At 36.6% G+C, this 26852-nt stretch overlaps 1 protein-coding gene across 1 annotated transcript; it reads right to left on the bottom strand.

Moving 5' to 3' along the window:
* Nucleotides 1–14995: 14995 nt before the first annotated feature.
* LOC132037473 (uncharacterized) lies at nt 14996–23177 on the bottom strand. Its single transcript, XM_059428007.1, has 2 exons — nt 22794–23177; nt 14996–16126 (listed from the first exon to the last, which is right to left on the bottom strand). The coding sequence occupies exon 2, from the start codon at nt 16102–16104 to the stop codon at nt 15583–15585; it is 522 nt and encodes a 173-aa protein (XP_059283990.1). The 5' UTR covers nt 16105–16126; nt 22794–23177; the 3' UTR covers nt 14996–15582.
* Between the last annotated feature and the right edge of the window lie 3675 nt (nt 23178–26852).

Below are 26852 nucleotides of genomic sequence, written 5' to 3'. Positions count from 1 at the left end.
GGCATTTTATTTACTTGTTTTATTCACTATTGTTGGTATTAAATGGTAAAATGATTTTATGAAGGAAGTATGGGGTAAGGGTTTGCCTGCCAGGTGGGATAAGGTAGGTGCCCGCACGACCTATAAATTAGGGTTGTGACACGGATGGTCTGACCGCTATAGCGGGACTGCTATGGCGCAGTCCTGGCCACCACGGTGAGGGATGGCCTTTAATGATTTCCGCTATAGCGGAAGGCTTGACCGCTACAGCGGGATCGCCATGGCGATCCTAGTGACCGTTATAGCGGATCGGCGGGGCCAGAAACTCATTTTATATTCCTAAGTTCGAACCATTAGTCCAACACTTCTAAAACCTAATTCTAAGAGCTTGGGGAGGTGAATATTGAAGAAACTTGGTGGTATCATCTTTGGGGGTAAGTTCCAACCCATTATCTTGCTTATTTACCTTTCTTCTTTGAGTTTCCATGGTGGTTTAAGGTCCTAGAGTGGTGGGTGATGAGACCTAGGCTCCTAATCATGAAACCCTTAGTATAAATTGATTATTGTTGATTAACTTATTGTTTATATCATCTAGAAGTGTAGATTAACACATTCTAGGGTTAAATTTCTTGATAGTCCAAGAATCTAATTATGAGACTTAGGGTTTCACCCAAATTTGGGGTTTTTGACTAATTGATGAAATTGAAGGGTCTTAATGTGATTAGAAACCCATGAATTTAAGGATTATGATTTTTGGGACTATGGGTAAGGTAATTTCCCGCTTTTCCCTCGTGACTCATTAGGGATGTTCTAGGTATTTTGAGTAACCTTTCCCGAATTGATTTCTCGTTCGATTAATTGGTTATCGTGGTCATTTACTTACTTGCGACGTTATTTACTAGACTACCATCGTTCTGAGGCACTTCGAAAATAGAAGGCTCGCGTGGAGTAGTTCGTGGCTCTTGTTCTGCATTCGAGATAGGTTACGGCTTACCTTAGTTAGAATTTGATTAGAGAAACGTATATATTGTGTAGAATTGATGGGAGAAAGCATGATTATGTCTTCGGACATGATGTCATGATTAGGCCTTCGGACATGATGTCTTGTTAGATATTACCTAGGTTGGTATGACTTATGATTAGCTATTTACGCATTGTGATGGTGTATTTGTATTCGTACTGTGGTGATGTGGGATGGTATTCTATTAGGCTGGTTGATTGTGGCTTGTTGTCCAGTTATTGTGATTAAGCTTGTTGCCTTAATTGCTGTGTTGTGATGCATGTTGCACTCATTTCTCTCTTGTTGTGTCATTTATCATCGGAGAAAGGAAGGATAATGAGACTAGGCCTGAATCGTGTTTTATAATTATTATGTTATCATGCATGCATACATTCTCATTTCACATGTATATTGATATCGAATTATGACTTGGTACTGATGATGATACATGAGAAAATGGAGCACTTTGGTGACACAAGACTTAGTTGTGAGGTGTACTTGTTATATTTGGAAGTAAAAGACATCATCGACTCTTTATGTTGATTGAGATGGTTTGCATGATTCATTCCATGGTTGAGCTGATTTATCTAAGTCCTGATATGGCTTATGGCATTATGACTTGTACTTTCATTGGAATTTGATTTCATTGATTTATCATGCTTACTTTTGAGTTCGTTTTTCATATTGGGGAACCATTCTAGACTATATGTATATAAGGCCATATGTGGCCTATCTTGTGATATATATAAGGCTCATCTTGATCCAATATATGTATATAAGGCACATTGCCTTTAGCATGTATGAACGGGTTTGAGGTATTTGGCGGCATTGCATTGTGTGCCTATCTCTGTGATTAAGTTTGGATTATGGACGAACTTGGTTTTGTGATTACCGTTGAGATTATTGAGACTCGATAGACTTGTGGTTTAGAAGTTTCATCTTAGGTTGTGATTTGGTTATGGGATATTCTGTGACATTGTTTTGGGTATTATGTGCCTATCTACTTATCTTGTTGATTTTATCCTTATATACGTGAACTAATCTTAGTTGACCTATGATGCTTACTCAGTACTTGTTATTTGTACTGATGCTACTCTTTCTGTACTCTTCTTTTGAGTGCAGAGTCTGTTACAGGTTCTATTTCTGATCCACGAGAGTGTTTCCCGAGACGGTGTTGTTGGAGACTTAGGGTGAGCTACTGCCAGATCTGCAGCCCGAGTTTCTATTCTTCGTATACTTGTCATCTATTTCTAGACTATATTCCTTTTGATGTTATGAGCCTTGTATGGCATCTTTCAGATAGTTCTTGTTATATATTCAGACCTATGTGTTTATTAGTAGCTCTTGTGCCGACTTAGACTAGATGCCTTAGGTAGAAGATGTATTCTTCACTTATTCTCTTTAATTGGCCTTGAGATTTATTACTATTACATTGTTCTTCCGCATTGATAGATTGCATGCTGGGTAAGGGAAGGGTTCGCCGACTAAGGTGGGAAATGGTAGGTGCCGGCACGACTAAGCGATTTTGGGTTATGACACTCCAATTGCTAATTTAGCTCAATCATTGATCAATTTCATCATTCAAGGCCAAATCCCAATATTAGGCATAAACCCTAGCTTTTCCATGTTCAATTTCTCAACTCAAATTAGAGATTCAAGCTTATTATTTACTAATTCACAAGATTCCATGATTAGAATAGCAAGATTCATCAATTAAACTCATATTCATGGCCTAAAATTCAAATAACAAACTTAAGGTTAGGACTCATCCTCTCCAACTAGCTTTTCTAGATTCCACCATAGATTCAAGCTTAAGAGGATAGATAATAACAAGATAAGATAAAGGAACTTACCCCAACGATGAAACAACTTCAAAGACTCTTCCATTCGCCCTTAACGCTCTCTAGACCAAAGATTTAGTGAATAGGAGAAATAGGTTCGCAGTTAGAAATAAAAAGGGTTTTCTGATTTAGCGTTCCCGCTATCGTAGTCTCGCCTCTGCGGAGAATCGTACGCTGGGGCAGACCTCATTAAAAGTCCAAGAACTCACCACAGCGGGCGAGGCTCCGCTGAAGCGGACCCGCTGCGGCGCAAACAGTCTCGCTGGGGCGAGACACTAGCACCAGTAGAATTCTAGGGTTTCACCAAGCTTCACCCCAAATCCCGACCTCCACCCATGACCTCTCAGGTACAAAACAGATATGTACACATACATAAAAACATTCTACGGACTCACTCGTGGTCTCATATTTCCATTTGATGTCTATTTGACCGGGTCAACCCCCAATGGCCAAAACCAACTTTCCAACTAATAGCCCAAAATGTTCTCGAGTACCTCGGGAACCGAACTGCATACCCCCACTAAGTCATAGTCGACCCTCCGGACCTCACGGAATTGAAGGATATCAGAAAAAGGTCTATTTACCTAAAAGTCAACTACCGGCCAAAGGGTTTTCACTTTAAGGTTCTTATGCTCATAAGTCACCATAAAACTCACCCGATTACCTCGGAATCGTGTCGCCCATTTCTGCTGGTCAAAATCATACTAACAGGGCTCGGGGAAAGGTCAATGAGCGTAAATGGGTCAAAAGTGCAATAACGACCAAATGGGTCGTTACATCAGATACCAATTAAACAATCGTTCGTCCTCGAACGAAGAAAGAGAGTACGAAAAAATTGACTATAAACAAGGAATCTTTATTATAACCACACGTAAACCTCCACGGCAAGAAGCACACCACGATCACTGCTCGTTCACCTTATCAATCAAAACTTCTTTTAACTTAGCTCAACAACCCAATTTCCATATTTCCAATACTCGAAATTTCTTTCACAACTGATCCCCGAATATAAGAACTGTCTCTGCTTGAATTCTCTGATTCGATAAAACACACCTCTGAACTCGATCGATGGGTCCCACAAACATTCCCCAAACTACACGACCTTTGAAACATGGCCATAAATCATAGCCCACTTTGAACCGGGAAGACATTCTGATTCCGCTAACCTTTCTTTCACACCTTCTAGAGCCGTTCTTCGCACCACGATTTCTTAGAAACACATAAACACACGCCACAAGCCCGAAATCATGCCTTGCGCCTTCTAGAAAAGAATCCTCGCTCAATCTGAGAACTCTAAGCAATTCCATCAAACCTAATCTTTCTTAAGCCGATTTCGCTAGTTCTAAGTCTGTTGATTCCGTATCTCGGTGCTGAAACTACTTACACCTAAAACCCATCGCCCAAGCTTTCTTAAATCTTTGAATCACCATATTGGAAGCATACCCATTGATTACCCTGCCGAGTCCAAACCCGTAGAAAACCATCTGGTCACTCTAAAGGCTTCTCACAACTGTAGTCCCTCCTCAAGTCATTACCAAGTACCAACGTAAACCATTATAATTGTCCAAATAGTTGCCCTCGTTAAAATATCATCAAGTCCACTCGCAAACCCAGATAAAGCTCAGTAAACCTGTCATACCTCAATTATAAACTGAAACTCGTAAGTCCTTCTGGAATTATAAAAATAGCCCACCAGGCTCTAATCGAACAATTCTAACCCAGAACGAATGCACAAACCCTTGAATATCACCAATAGTCACCTGAACTATCTCCCACTTTTCAAAACCAATCGCAGTCCTATCACACCTCTGTGGCGACCAATTCTAATCTTTTTCTCATGCCTAATCAATCATGTCTGTCACCCTCGACTCACAAGATGAGTTCTATCCAAGTTTTCAACTTAGTAAAGATCGAAGAACTATACCTTATGATCGCAATCTTGATATTTCTCAACCTTTACCCAATACACAAATCTGATAGACCCCACGAACTCTAGATACATCAAAATCTCCTTGTGCTTCCCCTTAACTCGCTCACAACTCTGAGCATCTCAATTAATATACTTTTAACCGTTGAATCTTCCTACTGCAACACCTCGATACGTCTATCACCATTTCGAAAGCATCAAATCTCACAATCTCTTGTACCAACGTCCAACTATTCCCAAGCCTTTAATATTCCTAAAATGCTCACCCAAGCTATCTAGTTAGTAATACCCACAACATAATACACTACCACGAAGACGGTCTTATCTCGAAAATATAACTCCAGCCTTCAAATTATAGAGATTCCCAGAATTCCTTTCTGTTAAACCATACTAGCCCATCCATTGAAGAGTGCTACGAAATTACCCAACTGGGTACCATACAAGCCACTTCCCATAAGCCTTAATATGTGAACTACTTGAAATTTGCTTCTCACTAGTCACTAATCACAAAACCTCCTGGAACTTCATCGTATCACTTAGTCCATTTATGTAGACTTTCTTCTTTATGCGTACTCAACAATCACACCTCATCTGAAATATGCTAGATAACAACACCACAATCCATACCGACCCATGCAATCTTGAAGATGTACATTATTCTTACCGATTCTTAATCAACTATACCTTTTCTTGACTCTTCAATTCCTCAATTACTATCAGTTCACATTCACCGCCACCATCTTACCATCTTACCATCACTCGAACCCACTCAATAGTATACCGCATAATCATAAGTCTTGCAAACTAGCCGAGTCAATCCTAGAGATAGTACTATGCCACACACTCTACACCCTAGAGTTCCCTTACCTCACTCAACTCTAAAACTGATTGCTTTCTAAACCCAATGTATCAAATACACAGTCCTACTAATGTCCTCATTCATCTCCACTGTTACACCTCGTAGTTTCGTACGTTGAGATTCATCGAATGTTAGTTGTCCTAGTCTCGGACATTAGAGTTATTTTCACGGTTATATGAGATTAGACATGCCTATCTTATTGTTATTAGTGTTTAAGTTCATGTTTAGTAAGTTATGCAAGGATTGGAGAACAAGCCAATCGAAAAAATTAAGTTAGTCAAACCTTTGGGAAAACTTGGCAGAATTTTGGACAGGATTTTGGTCCAATTTGAGAGGGGTATATCTCCTAAAATATGAGGAGTTATAAAATGCATAGCCTATATAAATTTAAGTTCAGCGAGTCATCTTTTCAATGCAACTGACAGATCGCAATTCTGAGAAGTACGAGATAAAGTATGGCCCATACAAAATTGTACTTCTCGTAGCTCATTTCCCGTATTTTTCCAGAATTTTCCAGAAAGTTGGAATTTTGACCTTCCAAGTACGGGATGAAAGTACTGGACGTACATTGAAGTATGGCCCATACATTTTGGCCGTACTTTATGATGGTGGATTTTAAATGTTGCTTTAAATTTCGTTTTTCCACTTTTGAGGCTTCATTTTCCTTCCAAAACAGACCCAAATACACTCCTAAACCCTCTTCATGAGTTCTTATGGCAAACCAAAGCAAAATTCAATGGAATTAAGTGATTCAAGTGCTAAGAAGCTCACTAGGGCTAGTAGAGTTCAAATATTTCTTGGTGTTGGAGTTGGAGGTTTCATCCTAGTGGAGTAATTTGATCTAGAGCTTGTTCTTGCATGATTAAGGTAAGATTTCATCTCTATTGCATGTTCTTGAGGTTGTTTGTGTCACGACCCAACTAGGGGCCGCGACGGGCACTTGGTGCTAGCCCACCCGGGCACCTCTTAACATACTTATACATCACATTCTAGGTGAGCCACATCATTATCATACTTTTCGTTCATCATCATTCTAGTCTCATCGGGCAATACCATATTTATCTCATCAATAACATCTATGCCCATATAAATGTACATACGCCGACAAGGCGATCAAACAACATCTCGGAATATGGGCGAAATGAGGCCAAACATATCTAACCATATACACAATGTCTACGAGCCTCTGAAGGTACATCAAAACCATAACATGTGGCGGGACAGGACCCCGCCGTGCCCATGAATATATACACAAAAGAATCTATACCAAAAGCTGCAGCTCCGAATGAAATGGAGCTCTGCTATGTAGTCCCTGAGAAAATACCACTATGGATCAAATCTGTCTCCTTGGCCACCTGCGGGCATGACGCAGTGTCCACAAACAAAAGGACGTCAGTACGAAGAATGTAATGAGTATGTAAAGCATGATCAATATCAATATAGAAGCATAATGGACAACATATGAAATAACATAGCTGGGAGATAATGGCATCGTCATCATAGCACTTACTTGCTTTCCATAGGGACGTTCCATTTCTATTTCGTACTAGTGTACATACATTTGTATTCTTGCTCATTTACCCTTCGTATTTACTTTCATGTTCGTATTCGTATCTCCTTTCATACTCATGCTCATATCATATACATTGCATATTCATAGCCCTTACTTGGCACTTACATGGTCTCAACATATTCGTACTCTAATTGTTATCATACACATAGCATAGTCGTACTCATATAGATGTCATACATATAGCTTATTATATTGCGTACCCGACCAATAAGTTCGGTGTTTCACGTACCTGGTGTTATATCCCGTATTTTGAACGTCGGGACGATTCGAGTTAACTATGATAAGTTAAGGTCAGGACCATTCCGGGGTGCGAAGTCGGGACGTGTGACCTTCGATTTTGTCATAAGACCTAAGTGTGTATGATTTTATTGACATGGATCATTTAGGAAAAAATTGGGACCAAAGATGGAATATTTGAAAGTGGCTAATTATTGAAAAAAAAGGAGGGAGTAAAACAAGGCCATGTGGCCGGCCACCTTTGGAGTGGGCCATGGCCACATGGTTGGCCATTATTTGTAATAAAGGATGACTAAGGGACCATTATATCATCATCTTCATTAACTAGAAAAAATCAAGAAGATTGGAGAGCAAGAACAACCACCCATTCGGCCAAGAACAAGAACAAGTGAGTCCAAGATTTAGCCACCAAAAAAATTATTTCTTCAAGCAAACCTACTAATTGGAGGGTGCTTAGTAACGTGGAGTTGTTGTTTCAAGCGTTGGATTGTTCGTTTTCATCTTTGGCCAACTTTGGACAAGTTGAGGAGTTGTGAAGAAAGGTAAATTCTAATCTTGTTTCATGAGTTATGGAAGGTTTATGTGTGTTGTTGTATGTTAATATGGATGAAATTCATGGAAATTTGGTATTTGAAGTTGAGGCCGTGAGTATGGTAATTGGCCGTGCATGTGTGTGTTATGTTAAAAGTGGTGCATGAGTTCTATGTAGCATGTTTGGTTATTGTGGAGTGTTGAAATGAATGAAATCATGAAGTATATATATATGGGTGTGTTGGCCGAATATGGCCTTTTATGTGTGTCAAGAAATGAATTAGTTTTCTTGGAATTTTGGTTGTTGTTGTTATGTGGATTCTATGTTGGAAATGAGAGTTTAATGATTCAAGTTGGTATGGTAGGTGTTATGGGCTGATTTGGAAGATGTTGTGTATTTAGTGTAATTTTTATGTTTATGGAAATGGCATGGTTAGAGTGTGGATTGTTGGAGTAAATCATGACTTGAAATTGAGGAATGTGTTAGAGTTGAGGTTCTCGGGTTTGGGGACCATTTCGGGTGGAATGGAGTATTTGTTGGATTGTTGGAAATATTGTATGAATTATTTAAAGAGTTCTTGAATATTGTTTGAATAGGTTTTGGATTGATAATTGAATATGCGTTAGTTTGAGTACATGTTGGTTTGTATGTATGTAGTTGTAGTGAGCATAATTGGAATGTTGTTGGAATGTGTGGAGAAGAATTTTTAATGTTCGAATGCGTTTCGAATTGATTGTGGATATTGTTGGAATGATTGTTGGTGTTGTTGTGTTGTTGAATTTGGCGAGTTGAATTCTCGGGGTTGGTCCATTTATAAAGGAAGTCTTTGTTTCGTAGGATTATGTGTTAGTTTGGAAATGAGCTCTTAACCTGCTTATGGTTGACGTTGGTATTTATTAATGTTATGTAGATCTTGGAGAATTCGAGATATAAGTTTGATTTGGATTAGCGTTGTGTGCGAGCGAGGTATGTAAAGCTTAACTCTTCTTTCTTTTGGCATGTCTTAGTTGTACATAGGCTACGATACGAGCCTCGAGGAAATTCTATTCCCACAATCCGAGCATGTCTATGATTCGCGTTTGTCTCTTGGTATTCGTATGTTGATGTGAGAAAATATTGGCTTTGATGTTGTTGGAATAATTGATTTTTAAAGTTGCATAAAAACTTGGTTTTCAAAAGAGTTTTATTCTTAAACGATGTTGAAACTACGAACGTTCATAACTTTCGACTAAGGGCTCGGATTGCCTCGATATCGTTGTGGGAGGTTGTATGACGTGTAATGAGTATGTTTTCCATAGGCGGGCCCGGCTCGGGTTGACACTCGTCCGTGGGTCCCGCGACCTTCCTTTGTACTTTTCTGATGACGTTTGAAAGAGTTTGGTATGACGATTTTCCCGATTCCCAAGTATGGTCATTTCACTTACTTTTGAACTTATGATAACGATTTTATGCATATGGTTACTCACGACTCTGCTCGTGCGTGTTATTGGTACATCTTTCACCGGTTCCCGGGCCGGTTATGTTGTCGTGCGCACTATGATACATTCCGGTGTTATGCTGTGTTACGGTTCCCGAGACCTCGCCATAGGGCCGGGTTCCGTTTATGGAGTTATGCTGTGATATGGCTTATGATGTGTTACGTTTGGGGTTGTACGGAGATTTGAAACCTCTTGGTGTTATGCTGTGTTATGGCGCCATCGACAGGCGGGCGACCATATTTTACGCATTGCGTGCCTTTGCATGCTTTATTTTGAAAATAAACATTTGGCATTTTGGAAATGTACTTACTTTCGATATTACATTTCGAGTGTGACTCGGTTATTCTTTGTATTTTACGCTGCATACTCGGTACATATTTTGTCTTGACCCCCTCTTCGGGGGGGCCGCGTTTCATGCCGCCGAATACGGACGCCCGGTTTGGCGATCCGCCGGTTTTGAGACCTATCTGTTTGTGTTGGAGTGCTCCTTTTATCCGGAGCCTATATCTTGGTATATACTCGTTCGTTGCATATGTGTGTGTGTGTTCGGGGGTACGGCGGGGCCTGTCCCGTCATATGATTACATTGGTTTGTTTAGAGGCCTGTAGACGTATATGTGGGTTATGTGCCTACTCTGTACAAGTGTGTTCGTATGTTATATGTTTTGGGCGAACCTATTCGCCGTGGCAGCCTTGTCGGCTCGCATGTATATATTTTAGGCCGTTGTGCCATTGATAGCCTCGCGGCTTCTATGTATGTGTATGGTTGTGTTTGAGACAGCGTTTGATATTCATATGTGCATAAGCCAGCTGTGTGTAATTCGGGTTTGATGAATGCGTTTGGGTGCCCAACTCGGGCACTAGTCACGGCCTACGGGGTTGGGTCGTGACACCTGGCCCTACCAAGGCTCAGTGCCTGGCCCTACCAAGGCTCAGGGTTATTCGTACCTGGCAAGAGCAGGTTCGTGATACATGTACGGAGTAGGAGAACTTGCTGCTTTCCAGATTATTGGTGAGCCCACATGCTTATTCGTAGGACACCCCCTGTATCTTAATTTTTTTTTTTTGGTCTGGGCTGTATCTGAAGTTAGACTATTCATTTATTTATCTTAGAGGCTCCATAGATAGATGTTATTACTGTGGGTAGTTGTTGAAGTCATCGTTGACATATTGGTGTTGTTGCTATGTTTTACAATTGGTTATTTATATTAGACTTCCGTTGATACTCTTATAAGTGTGGGCATGTTTTTATTTAGCCCCCAATGAATTGTTTTAAATAAATGCTGAAAGACTTAAAAGAGAATAGACGTTTATTGATCTTATAAGGTACATCCGGTGTTGTTCATAGCATCGGATGCCTATTGCGCCAAGGTCGGATTTGAGGCGTGACAGATATCCCTATATGGATTAGTACTAATGATGGGGTTTTGATCTCTAACAGGTCAGTATGGGAAAGAAGCAAAAAAGTAAGGGAGAAGGATAAGTTCATGATGAAATGCTGGGACAAAGTAATTCCTTTTAAGGTATCCTTCTTGACATGTAGGGTTATTAAGGAGAAATTACCATTTGAGGAGGCTACGGTCAAGTTCAGAATCCAGAGGGATGACGAGGAATTCAAATGTTGCTATTGTTCTAGTCCCAAATAGAGACCATACAACATGTTTTTCTTGAAAGTGATGTTGCAGTCCATCTGTGGAAGATGTTTGGAGGAGCTTTAGAGATCATCAGTCAAATGAATTCGACCAACAGGTTCCTAAGCAACTAGTGGAACACCAACACTAAGAACCAGATTCATAAACTGGTAGTTCAGATTACCCCTTGTTTTGTGTTGTGGGAAATCTAGAAGAGCAGGTGTGCTTGTAAATATGGTGACCAAAAGAAGTTTTTATATAGAGAAATGATGCACCAAATTTTATGGAATATCAGATCTGCAATAGGGTTAGCTTACCCTAACTGTGACCTGACAATGCCTTGGCCTAGGCTTTGTGAAACCATTTAGAGGATGAAACCAGTTCTAAACTGGAAAATAATCTGTTCGGAAAGACCTCCACAGAGTCAGATAAAAATGAACACTGATTGGAGCTTTATCGAGGAAACTGGAGAAGAAGGGATTGGAGGAATTGCTAGAGATGATCAAGGTAACTTCATCATGGATTTTTCTCTAAACGTAAAATGCAGAAGCAAGAATGAGGTAGAAGCTCAGGCAACTAGACATGAAGCAATATAGTGCAGGCAGAATGGATATACTAGTTTCACCTTGTGTTTAAACTCCCTCATCATGAAGGATATGATTGTGAAGCAGTAGAAGAACAAGCAGAAACTTAAGAACATCATTCAAGATATTTTTCAAATCCTTAGCCAAGCTAATGCTAATGTTTCTCACTGTTATAATGAAGCTAACCAAGTAGCAGACAGTTTAGCCAAAGATGCTTCTGTGAAAGGTGAATCATTCATGTTGTAACTTTCAAAACTTACCTAGAGAGGCAAAAGGCTCCTTTGATCTAGACAAGAGCCAAATGCCTAGCTTTAGGATAAGATATGATAAGGCTAAGTTTTTTGTTAGTTAATTTCTAATTGAAGGGGATGAATTAGGTTAAGGCATTACCGGGCAATCCCCAATATGCTCAAGGATGTGTTTGTCATCCTTCTTTTATAATGGAGGTTAGGCCCTATAGTCTCCCTCCTTATGTTGCCTTGATGAAATAAAAATCTCACCCAAGCTTTAATGGGAATTACATCTAAAAAAACAAAAAAAATAGACTATATATATGTCGGCTTACATGTTTGGATGGTGGTCATGCACGGAGCATATGCATTATAATTTTCATGTTGAATTCACATCTGTATGTGATTATGACACGTGAGTTTTCCATGTGGATTTATGTTATAGAACGTGAGTTGTTGTCTGTAAGTGTATATGTTATGGCATGTGAGTTGTTCGTGTGGGTTATGGTTCCCATTTGTTCATGTACTTTAATGTGGCGTGTAGATGTAGATCTGTTCCTCGTGATTTATTGTATCACCCGAGTCACCAAGGAGTGACCTATCTTATTATGATTGTTAGGTTCAACCCTCGCCACTACTTTGTTGGGTGGGGCTGGGGGTGGGGTGGGGTGGGGGGACCAATGATACTTCTTGTTTACGTATTGGTGTACTCATATTACACTTGCTGAGTTTTACGTAGATATTGATCCTGGTACCAATGGAGCATAGGAAAGGGCATAAGAGTCGCGCTCGAAGACTATAGTGGTGACATGCTCTGATTATTTCGCAGCACCTTGGAGTCTCATCTATCTTTTCTTTATTATTTATTTACTTCAAACAATACCTTTTTTGGAGATAGTTGCATTATATATTGTTTAGACTCTCATGACTTGTTATACCAATTTTTGGGGATTGTATGTGGGTATTTCTGCACTATCGATTCAAACTTGGACTTAAAGCAATAGTGCGGTGTGGATGTTTTTGCAATGTATATCCGTGACATAATTTGTCCAAGGAATGAACTGCTTATGCTCCTAACTTAACCTACCTATAAATAGTAGATATTTTTATTGAGGCAGGTATACACACTTCCACAATTTACACAGAGTATATTGAGATCAAGGCTGAGAAGTCATAGTTCGTGATAGTTTGAAGCAACGAACGTGCAGAGAAATAAGTTGTATACTTTTTCTTGATCAAGTTGTCAATTGGTGTCTAGTCTAGTCTAATTGCATTAGGCGATTGAGTTGTAATCTTATTCGACTAATTGAAAAGCTTTTTGTTAGGTATTCTTGTGAAATAATTTGCTTCAAGTTATAGTTAGCTTGAATAGGTTTGCAATAGTCAGGCAATTGTTGTGAAAGGGCTTAGAGTTAATCTTTATGTCACTGAATTGGAATTTGAACATTGGCTATTCATCTTAATGGAGATCCGGTTAAATCGTACACAGGTATAGATCGTAATTTTTAAACCTCTGAGTCACAGTGGTTTTCCACATAAAATTTGCATGTTCACAATATTATTCTGTATTAAATTTTTTTACAACAACTAAGCAGAAATTCTGTATGTTTAGCAAATTTTAAAAGAAGTGATAACAACCTAATTCACTCCTCTTGTGTCGTATTGGTGCATAAAACAACTGTTAATTCACTCCTCTTGTGTCTTATTGGTGCATAAAACAACTGTTGTACATTGTCTAAGGCTGAAGTCAAACCCATTCTCTGATATAATGATATATTGTACTTTGCTAGAAAGAAGGAGGAGGTTTGATTGACCTCATTTCTCAATCAAGTGCACCCCCTTAACGGTTCCTGTTATCAGACCAACGAAACAATATGAGCAATGTTATTCTATGAAACTCGACTATTGACTCTACAATTCATGAAGAAGAAAAAAGTGATGTTCTTGACATGGACATAGTTATAAATTGCTATAGCCAATATTATTTATATGAATAATTAATGACTATATATTTTTTGGAATGGCAAAGGCAAATCGAAAAATATTGGATAATCTCTTCTTGATTTTCTAAAGTGATAAGTCTTTCATGTTAAATTTTTCTCTCTAAAGTTAACAGATAAAAGGACACGAGAAAACATAGCGATAAATTTAAAATGATTATTTCTCAATCAAAGCACCGCTTAGTGTGCTTCTTAATTTCTTATTAGACCAACGAAACAAAATGAGCAATATTGTTCTAAGAAAGCAAGTTTTTAACCAATATCATCCCTCTTGTTTTAGCTTAACTTTCATCTCCTCCTTATAATATTTTGCTTAATTGAAAACAACCCTTTTAAGTTCTTCATATTTGATAAAAAAACGTCCCTCCATTAACTTTTCCGTGTATTTCTGAGGGTGCCGTCTTATCTTACATGCTTGATCCTTTTTTATTTTATATAAAATCCTCAAGCTCATCAAGAACAAAACAATTGACTTGGAGAAGTCATGAACCCAGCAACAGGGGACCTTCTTCACCGGCCATTTTGATCATATACCGTCTCAAAATCCGACATGTGATCAATTAGCCTTTCTACTTCAACTTTCTTTGCTTCTTGTCAAAATGACTAAATAGTACTTTAATTTCTTTGGGCGAAGGATCAAAATTGATGCCAATAGAAAAATTATCATTGTTGACACCTATGTTGATAGATTAGTGTTTAGCATAGGAAGAAACGACAAGTGGAGATAAAAAGTGAAAAAGAAAACTTCAGTTATTCCGGGGAGTTGTGATGGTCGTCAGCTTTGGCGGCCTTATCTCGGGATGTTTTGACTCCAGCGCCGGTTTTAAAGATCAGAAAAAGAGAGTACAAATACGTTGTAAACCAGAGAGGGTACCTAATTTAATCTGATCCATAGCTATGATTAGTGAAGCAATAAGTAGCACATGTCATAGAAAGCATCATGAAATGAACCTTTCAAGAGGTGAAACAAACGATTTTTACATTTCATCGATTTGTTAATTGTTGGTTTTGAGCAAAGAAGGAAAGACTATTCACTGTACATTCACAAAGAAGAAAAGAAGCAGTAATTTTTTGACATGAAAAACTGGACAACTAAACTAGTACTGTCTAGTAAATCCCTCTTCATTTTCCTTCAAAATGAGCAACGTTTATTCCAAGAAACATTACCAGATTAACTGTACACTTCACAAAGAAGAAATAATGTGATGTTTTGGATACATGGCATTGAAAGAGAATATTAACTACTAACATACTAAACTAGTACTAGTAAATTCATCTTCAAAATCCGATCCCTTCAAAATTCATGGTTTTGACTTGAAAGTAAGCACAGTAGTTGTTGTTGTATTCATGGTTAAGCAATATTGATCCGTCCTCAAGGTTAAATGGTAAAGGTTGTATTTTAAAATGTATCTTGCTCTACCACCATAGAGTATGATGGAATGATAAAGGCTCCTTCACCTTTGATTGGATGTCTCGAGTTCGAGTTCTGAGAATAGAATATTTTTGTTCGATAGGAAGTACTAAAACCCTCCATGATAAGCTTTCTATGGCACAAATCCAAATTAATCAAGTCGGTAGATTTCCGACGCCGAAGAAGAAGAAAACAGAAGCAGTTTGTTCTTAAGGTTGAACCAGAATAGTTTCAAGATTTGGATTGTCACTGGCAAAATAATACAACTATCAGACCTAGTTGTGCTTACCTTAAAGAAGAATTAATTAATTCCGGTGAAAGAAACTCTACCAAAACCCATATGGCCAACTTGATACAACTCTAACCAAACTTCTTCTGCATCGATTCTTGCACGAAAACTGTCTTTTACCTCTTCTTCCCCAAAACTGGAAGTCACAATTCCCGATATCCCTACTTCTCCTTCTTCTATACTATCCACGGGGTCAGTACTGTAACAATAATTAGTCTTGTCGTCTTTCCTCTTCTTCTTCTCCAACTTCTTCTTTTTCGCCATTCGTAAGCATTTTCTTCCCACCATCCAAGGAACCTTGAGAAATGCAAGTGCTAAAATGTTTACTACAGCACAAGGGCAGCAACACACCGCTACGCAATCTGCGATTAAGCCACCAGTGCATGCTTTGCAGGACTTCCCACTGCACTCGATCGGATCTCCACCATCGTCGTCGTCGTCAACCACCGCGAGCCGGTGGTTCTTGCCATTTCTTGAAGGCGTTCCACCCTTTTTGTTTCGTTGAACTGTTGTAGGTGAGTATTGATCATCCATGTCACTGTCTAGGACTCAGTACCTATGTTGATGATTTGCTCATAAACTAGCTACCCTGCAGAAAGGTATCAAAGACTATGCATTATTATTCTGTGACTTTATATAGGACCCTCTGTGTTTTTTTCTACATATTGTAAAACATCTGCATATATGATACCACAAGTACAAGCAGAGGCAGACATAAATGTACATATGAGAGAAACTACTAGGAGTAATATTTTAACAGATACCAATTAAGTTCTGGAGGCTTAATATAAAACAACAATGCGTTCAACCTAAGAATCTACTAAAAAGTTGAACCCACTAAAAATATAGCATGGACACAAGGGCAGATGTAACGTAAAATTTTCACAAATATTAAGGTATGAACCCATAATTGGAAAAATTAATTGTGGGAACATAAAAGTTGGACCTATCTAATTTAATTTACAACGAAAATGCGAACAATGGCAATGGAGGACTGTGGATGGTCAGCTTTTGGGAATTGTGTGTGCAAGGACTTTTGGAGCGTCTTTGACTATTAATGCTTTTTCATACGTACTACGACTAGCAGTAAAAAGATAAAATGTGTATTTGTTACTCGTTTTTTCCCCATGCAATTGTTCTTGTATTTCCCAAGTGAGTAGAGAGGTCCATGTATTTAGTGCAGACGAGGGTAGAAATATTTACCCAGAATAGAAACAAAGGGGTGAAACAAGACTTTAACCGGCTGAGAATCACAGAGGAATTAAGAGGACAGATATGGTAAAAAGCGTGGTGAAGAATTCCTTACATTATTACATATCCTACCACTTTTAACTATCTGTCCCATCCAGATTAAATATACGGTGTGGTTGACTACGGTAATATGGATCTTTTTGCCCTTCTTTCTCCCTTCCCCTAAGAAGTGTAATAAATATGCAAGAGGGAAAAAGGAGAGAGCATTAATCTGCACTAAGAACTAATCCCTCCGTTTTATTTTACCTGAGACCGTTATGCTAAAATAAATTTTTATTTTTATTTGTCTATTTTAGCAAATTAAAAGAAATTTATTATTTTCTTGCAATATTACCCTTGTTATTAAATAACTATATAACGTAATAGAGTCAAACTTTTGAGCCGAGGGTCTTTCGGAAATAGTCTCTCTACCTTCTAAGGTGGGGGTAAGGTTGTTGGGCTAAACGGCCCAAAGATAATCTTAACATGATGTGATATTGTCCGCTTTGGGCCAAGCCCGCACGGTTTTCCTCAAAAGGCCTCACATCATTAAGAAAGATCCAACTCCTTATAAGTAGCTCCCTTTTTTCTTTTCGGGCCTACCAATGTGGTACTTTGTTCGCACACCCAACAATCTCCCTCGAACTAAGTTCCACATGACTCATTACGGTCGAGATTCAACGTGTCAATGTGCCACCCACATCGTCGTATTTACGGTCACCGAAGCTCGAAAACATGCCGTGTACGTGTCTTCAAAGCTACGGTAAAGGTCAGAACCGGCCCATAGACGGGCAAAGGCATTAAGCCGGGGCCCACGCCACACTCCGCCATCTTCGTACTCATCCTGCCAAACCATTGGCTTTGGTACCGTTTGTTGGGCTAAACGGCCCAAAGATACTCTTAACATAATGTCATATTGTCCGCTTTGGGCCAAGCCCGCACAGTTTTCCCCAAAAGGCCTCACATCATTAAGAGCATCCAACTCCTTATAAGTAGCTCCTTTTTCTTTTCAGCTACCAACGTGGTACTTTGTTCGCGCACTCAACAAAGGTCTGCGTACACTTTACCCTCTCCAGACCCCGCATTGTGGGATTCAACTGGGTATGTTGTTGTTGTTGTTGTTGTTTGTTGTTATAACGTAATTGTTATAACGTAATAGAGTCAAACTTAAATTTTCAAAACATAACTTATAAGCAGAGGCGTATGTAGCCTATAAGGTTGGGGTATAACTGAACCCCAAACTTTAGACGCAGAACCTAAATTTATGTGTAAGAAATTATTAAAATTACAATAAATAGTAGATATGAACCCCTAACTTTAAAAATATAATGGGTTCAATGCTAAAAATCTATAGATTGAACCCATAAAATTTAAATCCTGGATCCGCTCCCGCTTATAAGGATAACTTAGTAAAAATAAACCTTTAATAAATAGTTTCTTAAGGGAAGAGCCGAGCAAAGTGAAACAAAGGGAGTATTGAAAAATAAGAAAATTAATTTTCTCTTTCCTGTGTTTTTGTTATGGAACAATTCTTAAGTTTTTTTTGCACTGAACTCATTGCATTATAATTTAAAATTATGAATTAATAAATTTAATAACTATTATAACTATTTAGTGATTTTCCACATATATTTTATAATCTATATGGAAAATAATGAGTCAAGTTGAACAGATCAGTTTTTATGATGCATCTTTCTTTGGGTACTGCTAGGTGGCAATAATGGTGAGTTTAATGAAAAGTATATGGATGTTAAAGAAAGGACAGCTATATATAGAGTTTCAAGTATGTTCACAAGTTGAGCTGGTTTTTCTATCATCACTTTACTTTAGAAGGATCAACAGTGTTTTTACTTATCATTCACGTGCCTCTAACCTCTAATCTATCGAAACATAAAAAGTCAATAATTTACTATACCACAAGAGCAAACCTCACTTGTCAAGTCCAGCTGATTAGCTAGTTATTTCCTTAAGAAAGAAGTAAAGATGATGAGCCCTCAGGGACAGATGCAACTTATTTTTATCAGGTTTATCTGAATCGTTTTTTCCTTTTATTTGTGGAGAATAAATTTATATTTTAAAAGTGACAGGATACGTAAAGATTCTCTAAATTTAATGTGTTTTATTCAAATATTCTTTATAATTGATCCTAATTACCCCCCTCCCCCCTTACCTGGCCCTTCTATAATCGTTACCCCCAAAGGAAATTGATAAAAGAAGAAAAAATTGGTAGTTGTATATATATCGTAATGGAGGAATAGAAAAGATATATGGAAGGAGATAAGAAAATAACCGTTGAAATGACTAACTATAAAAGAAAATACTAGTATATTAAATTCTTTTTACACATCATATTAATATGACATGGCTATTATTTACACTCTCACGCGTCAAATATTATTTGAAATCACTCGGATTATAGAAAAGTCTAGTACATGAGGAGTAATTAGGACAGTTATTATTGAGGGGGTAACGATTATAAAAAATCAAATACAAGAGGTATTTAGTACCAAACATAATTTTAGAAAATTTAAATTAAAAGTATCAAGTTTGGGAGGTCTTTGAGTATTTTGTGTTAAAAAATTCACTAAATTTGGCAGACTGCAGGACGTTGTTAGTATGAATAGTGTTGGTGGGGTTACAACTTTGTGGCTTCAAGAATGAAGCAGAGCTTAAAAGGGGATGTAAGAGATGTGACTTTTGACAGAGACCCCTCTCACAGAATCCAAGTTTGTGTAACATTTTCCTCCAATTAGGAATGTCATAAATCATATACTACTACATTTCCTGTCTTGGACCCAATGTACATTAGCTTTTCCACTGTCTCTATCTTTTTCCCTTGGATCTCTCGTATCGTTGCAATGAATTTTCAGTGGACATTGCCTACTACGTCTACACAACACCAACTCTCCTTCTCCTTGTATGAAATGTAATTTACTCTCTCCACCAATTCTTGTACTCCTTTTTTTTCACTTTTAAGTTCTGAACAAGTCAAAACATATAACCACGTGATATGTTTTTCTTCAAAACATACAAGTCTCGTTCCATAAATATACAAGGACGAAAAGCTTTTCCGAGACCAAATATTGTCGTCGTTTACGTTATGTTGTGTATGACTATAGGATAGAAAACATTTCACAAACAGCGGGTAAAGTTACTACTATTATATTGGGGAAATTCATATATTTATTGTAAAAAAATAATTATTTTCTTTACTGTTATATTGAGTAAAGTTTTGTGATTTTATAGTTATAGTGGTAAAGTTTAGTTTCTTAATTGAATAAAATAGTTTTATGACTTTACTTTTATAGTTGATAAAGTTTTAAGGTCAAAATTAACTCACTGTCATGACTATACATGATTTAAACTTGAGAGAAATAATTTGAAGCATGCATGAAGGTTTCTGGGCTCATTGAACAACTCATATATGAGTACAAGATGTAACATTGAACAAAGAAATTTATGTACCTTTTCCAATATTTTAGCAGAAGAATCTTACGTTCATAGCGTGATAATCAAGTTGTATAACTCCAATGTGCAGTAGAAATGTTACTATACTATTAGCAATTTGTAACTTTGTAGAAGTACTCTACCATTTAGTGTTGTGAAGTTTAGAAGTACTATAATTAGTGTAATTAATTAGGGCAGCTTCACATGCTGACAAGTAAAGTAGTAGTATGACCACGAGGTGAGATCAGTCACACCCTCACAGTCACAAAGGCATAAAAATGGAACACAAGTATCTACTCCCAATGCAGAGTATGTGGAGATTCCACATGGGATGTTTCCCAGATTTGGGCTTTTTTTTAATCCTTCATGAGTTCATGGTCTTTTATATTACTCCTATTCAAACCTATGGTAACATGGCTCCTGAAGTCCATTAATATTTTTATGAGTTAAATTTTGCACATTAGCTAATAGTATAAATATGTTTATTATTGATAAGTATTAAAATTTATTGTAACAGGTAATTTCTTTTATTTTGAAGTTACTATTTTCGTTAGTTATGATTACGATTCTCTGTAATGATCTTTTATAACATGATAGCGTAAAACTATGATATTTATACTGTCAATTGACAAAATTGAGTTTAAGTTTTGCATGTGCACTGATAGTGTATAAAATTTTTTGCACAATTATGTTAAGTTACTTACAATTGGTGGATCTGATCTATAATTAGATAGCAATACATAACCACTCCAAAAAGGAAGGCGCATAAGAGCATATAACTAATCTAGCCTTAATTTACAACAACTAGCTCTTCCTAACAAGTTTTATTCCATATCGTAAGTTGGAAAATATATAAATAATTACCTACATATTAAATTTTTACATGGCTAACGTGTATAACTCAAATCCTATTTTTACCATATCCGATACGGGGGAAAAGAAAAAGAAAAACATAAATTGGAAAAAAATACTACTTATCTCTGAGATGTATAATCTGAGATACTCCTTAATTTTAGACAAAGGAACTGCTAGGCCAAAGGCCGCATTGGTAAAACAACAATATGTGTCATTCTAATGTTAATTTAATGGAAGACTGCGGCAAATGACGCTGAATTTATTCGTCATCTATACTTAATTAGTTAATTTATTTATTTCACTGTCCACAAGACTAAACGGATTCAGTGTTGAAGGAATCAAGATCATTAAAGTTCCTAGGAGTTAACTTACACAGTACCATTCACGTGAACTTTGCATTATTGTAAAGAACTATACTGAACAAGAAATAAAAACAAATTCAAGGGTTAATATTCTTGTCTTTTAGTTTTTCTAATGTTATTTGACTTGGTCCAAGATGGCACTTTAGTGGTAATGTTTTCACATAAAGCAAATCCAGTAACCTTTTCTTTCTCTTTTAATCTTTCGTGATGTTCTTTTTATGGTTTAACTTTTGTGCAGGACAATGTGACGGTGCAAATTCTTTTTACACCATCAAGTAAAGTTATGTCCAACAAATAATTATCTATATATCATAATTTACCACCAAAATATGTGGTAAAATGGTAAAGGTTTGTCCACTTTTAATTAGAGGTCTCAAAATGAAGTTTCATTTGGTAGGAAACTCTAAAATCATTATGTGAGTCCAATTAATCGGTTTAGTGAATTTCTGACACCTAATATGCATGGCTAATTAAAAAATTAAAGAATTGCCTATAGTAATCCTAATTCACTAACTTGGAAAAACAACTAAATAACCTTCTACAACTAAAAATTCACCTATAGCGTAAAAATAATTACTTACAATGTCATTTTCACTTACTATAAGTGAAATCCTCTTTGTAATTATTGGGGTGAGACCGAGGGTGGGGTCTCGAGTAGGATCAGGTGGCCTTATAGATGTACTACAAGTCAAATTTATGGACCATAAGTTCATGCGTTGCACGACACTTTTAATAGGAATAGGTCCAAAATTCTTATTCATAAAGCATTTGTCTATAGTTTTTTATGTTAGAGTAGGGTAAACAGCTATTTATGTGCCCTATCATCAAAAGAAATTCCAAAGTTAAAATTTTCTAATATTGAAATTATATTCTACCATATTCATAGACCTGCATGTCAGGGTAAAAAGGCTATAGATATGTGGAAAAATAACAGCAAAAGAGAAAATGAGGAGGGAGAAAAACAAAAAGAAAGAAGAAGATAGTTATTCATGCTCATTCTCCTTTTGCTAGATTTTTCAACTAGAAGTTGAAACCAACTATGGAATCGTTTGCCCAAATATTGAAGGACAGAGTTATTCATCAGTACTTGTGCTGATAGTAGATAACAACATTCAGTGAAATAATTAAGGTGCGGACAAGCTTAATCAAAAGAGAACGCCATAACAATGAAGAACACAACACATGAATTCAAACAAGAAAATTGCAGTGAGACAAAAACCATGCAATATGACATAAAATGAAAAGGTTAATTAGAAACAAAAGATTATCATCAATGTGGTTGAAAACTTGATCAGACATCATGACGTATCGCAAATTGGCAAGGCGTACCTGGGAATTAAGAGATGATAAATGAGAAGGGATAATGATGATGCCCAAAAAAAAACTTCAATTTAATCTGGTACAAAGTCAATATAGTCGTACTAGGATCTTCGAGTTGGAGTTTCCAGTTGCAGCTGGGCACAAGTAATGCAAGCAGTGGGAGTTTTTTTGTAATCAAGAAACTGGTGTTTGTTTTTAAAAAAACTGATGCTCTTGTTTGAAGAGGGAGTGTTTGATTCCTTTTTTTCTTTTTGAATCTTTGACACAAGAAGCTGGTTTCGATCAGATCTAAGATGCTTAATATAACTGAAGTTATAGTTTATGGAATCACCACCAAGTTCCAAACAATATATGTATGTAGTCTGTGCCATTGAAGTTTGAACAAATATTTTAATGGAATCCTCCCTTTTATTTAATTCTTGACAACAACCAAGCTTTTTCCCAGTAACATTAAAATACTATAATACGTTTATCCATACAGTTTAATATAAAATGTATGTATCCTAGAGAGATCCTTTTTGTTTTCCTTTTTTATATTTTTTTATTAATGAGGGTGATGTTAGGTTAACTTGCCTGTACTTCAATTATTTTACCGAGTAAATGTTAATTCTCATATATAAGCGGAATTTTGGCCACCAATGCTTAGGCGGATGGGAAAAAATCATCTAGCTTTTTTATTTCTACTGAAATTTTAGCCTTGATTTTTAAAATAAAACTCATTTCCTTGACCATTACACCATACCTTTGTGCCATTCTTTTCTATTTATTTTCCAAGAAAGGAACCTAGTAAGTTATAATATGTTACCAAAAGGAAAAATATCCATCTGAGGTTTTTTTGTGCAGAGAGTTTATATTTTATATACCTATAGTATAAATAAGTTTTATAATATTTATTTCATTTAATTAGTTATAGTGAATTATTGCTTTATATTTTAGGTTACCATATAGATTTGTATGAAAAATTACTTGTATAAGTTCGATTGAAAAATTAACTTGCATCCAAAATACTTACAATACCCGGTTGCCATTTGGCTAATATTTTTTATGACTGATTCAGGTTAATTTTACTTGGTATATTAAGAAAATATACATAATCAGTACACATAATATAAACTTTATAGGCTATGATGATCAAATCAAAAGAAAAAAAAATAATAATATAAACTTTATATATAAAAATTACTCGACCTGCCGTTTTTCCGTCAAAAATGAACAATGTCAAGATTAATGTGATAAATAATCCCATTTATCTCTTATTCCATCAGTCTCAATTTGTAGGAAACTTTTCGCTTTCATGATTCAAATTATATAAACCTTGAGATTTTTATTTTTATTTTTTACCATAGACATGAGATATGAGAAAAATTGCAACATAATATACCTTTTCTATATGTTAAAAAATATTAAATTTAGCTTTATAAGTTGATTAAATTAATTCTCTGTAAAATAAAAACTATCCCATAAATTGGAATATGGGACTATTAAAGTTCATTTGCAAGTCAAAAGTGCCAGAAAGTGTTTTCTTTCGGTCCTCCAAAATAAAAAAATGAATGGATTAGAGATGAAAGGAGATCACGGACTCCAATTAATATACTTGGCAAGAAATTGAGGAGGCCCTTGCTTGGCCGGTCCGCACCTGGTGTCTCAATTGATTTTACCTTTTTGACTCTTGAAGATCTCACCACGTGTTCATGAAATCAAAAAATCTAATCTAATCTAATCTAAAATTAAATTAAATTGAAAAATATATATATTTTAATTAATTTTTAATTTTAAAAATTGGTAAAAGGTTTTATTTTTGTTTCAGCTAAAAAATATTTAACAGCTTTAATGAGTTTTTTTTTTTAATCAAAACCACCGAAAGATGTGGCAATTTATTCCATAGTAAATATGTATAGGAAAATAGAAATGCAAAGTATTTACAGAAAACAGAAAACAGAAAAGCAGAAAGCAAAACTATCTAAGAATAACAAATGTGGAAAAGCTAAGAACTAAGCACTAATTCTACTACAACCTGCATCTACTATAAATCCAGGGTCCTTGATTTGTATCCATCTATCACACCTTCAAGTCTCACAGGTGGAATGGATCAAATCTCATGAAGAAGACTTCAGGAAATCCTGGTTGTAGAGGAGTTCAGTTGTATCATATATCAATGCTTAGTCTTGACTAGTCTAATTGTGTTGTGATGTCCAAAAACTGCTGATGAGATCTTCTTCTAACTTCCTAAAGTAACTGAGTAATTATTGTTGAATTCCATAGCTAGAAATACCACTGTTTTAAGCAGGATGAATCAGAGCTAATACCACACACTAAAATAATGTTATTTCCAGCTATATACCGTCCCATGATGTAACACTATCAAGTTCTGTTGTTGCTGTTATGAATATTGACATCCTGTTTGTTAGCTGATCTAATTCTGAAATTTGCCTTTTGACTCTTGTCCATGTTGATCAGCCTCCTTCTATGAGATGGTATATCCTGAAACTGATTATATTGAATTGTACCTGCAAAATCAAAAACTAAGTTAGTGAAAAAATCTGCCACACAGTTCCCTTCTCTCAATACATGCTCCACTGTGACATCTTTGTCCTTCCTCCACCTTTGGATGCTCCTAACTGTCAAAGATATACTCCAAGGCACCTCCCATATACCATCCAAAATCTTCTGCATTGTTAATGAATCTGTTTCTATAATTAATGGCAGCAAATCATGTGAAATACAATACATAAGGCCTTCCTCAATATTTCTATTGATCTCATGAATCACCTTAACATAAGAAATTGAGCCTCCATGTCTTCTTGTGTTCCTTCTTTTCCACAACTGCCACATAACCAGGGCAGGAATGGCCTGATATAATGCTTGCAATCTAGCCACAGTGTTAAAGTTCCACCATAACAAAACTGTCTGTTTAATCTGTATGAAAGGGCCCATTATCCCTGCAGCTGTTTAGAAATAGCTCCATATTCTTCTAGCAAATGGCCCTATAATGAAAACATGATCCATTGTTTCTTGTTGTACATGATAGCACTAGTATCTTGAGACTATATTGATTCTCATTTTCTGCAGAACTTCATCTATAGGTAGCTTCCAAAACCATACTCTTCATAAGAAAAATGAAATTTTGTATGGTAAACCTTTTAACCAGAAGTTCTAATAAAATTGTGAACTTTGTTTTCTTTGCCTCAACTTCTCCCATGCACTCTTAACTGTAAATTTCCCAAAACTTGTCTGCATCTACTATGGCTTATCTGTTTCATTAGATCTCTGAAAATGGCCCAGTTTACTTCTCACATGCTCAACTATATCTGCTAAGAATACATCTTGCATTTTGGCATAATTCCAATGATTACTGTCCACCAAATCTTCTAGATCATCTCTTATCTCATTATTCTGATCATGATGTGGTAACAACTCATGTAGAGCTCCAAGTTTAGACCAATTGTCAAACCATGTTGATGAAGATCCATTCCTAGGTTCCCACTAAATACTATGCTCCATATCATCCCTTGCTTGTAACATCAACTTCCAAGTCTGAGATCCTCCTTTCCATTGCACTACAGTTGGTCTGAATCTCTTGCAGTATTTGTTCCACATAAAGTTGGACCGTAAAATACTGCTGGTCCTAAATCTCCACCAAAGCTTGGCAAACAGTGCTTTTGAGATGTCATATAGAGATCTAAATCCTAATCCTCCTTCATTCTTTGGATAGCATAAATTTTCCCATGCAGATTCGTGTTTACTTCTACCCTCATCTTTTGGTGGTACCATAGCAGGCAACAAATAAACTGGTATACTTTGTAAAACACTGGAAATCAGCACAGCTTTCCCACCAAAAGAAAGTAATTTACCTTTCTAAGCCTGCAGTTTGTCTCTAACTTTCTTTAGCATCTCTTTATAGAACATCTTCTTGCATGAAAGATGGGACATCCCAAATATGTGAATGGGAATTCTCCTTTAGTAAAGCCTGTTATTTGTTGCACCTCTTGACTCAACACATCAGCCACTTTCTTGTGCATGTAGTAACAGCTCTTGTCAGCATTAATCTTCTGCCCAGATACTCTTTCA

Source organism: Lycium ferocissimum, chromosome 11 (genome assembly GCF_029784015.1).
Source record: "Lycium ferocissimum isolate CSIRO_LF1 chromosome 11, AGI_CSIRO_Lferr_CH_V1, whole genome shotgun sequence".
Classification (NCBI taxonomy): domain Eukaryota; kingdom Viridiplantae; phylum Streptophyta; class Magnoliopsida; order Solanales; family Solanaceae; genus Lycium; species Lycium ferocissimum.
The sequence above is the reverse complement of the archived record's forward strand: the minus strand, read 5'-3'. Positions and strand labels throughout refer to the sequence as shown.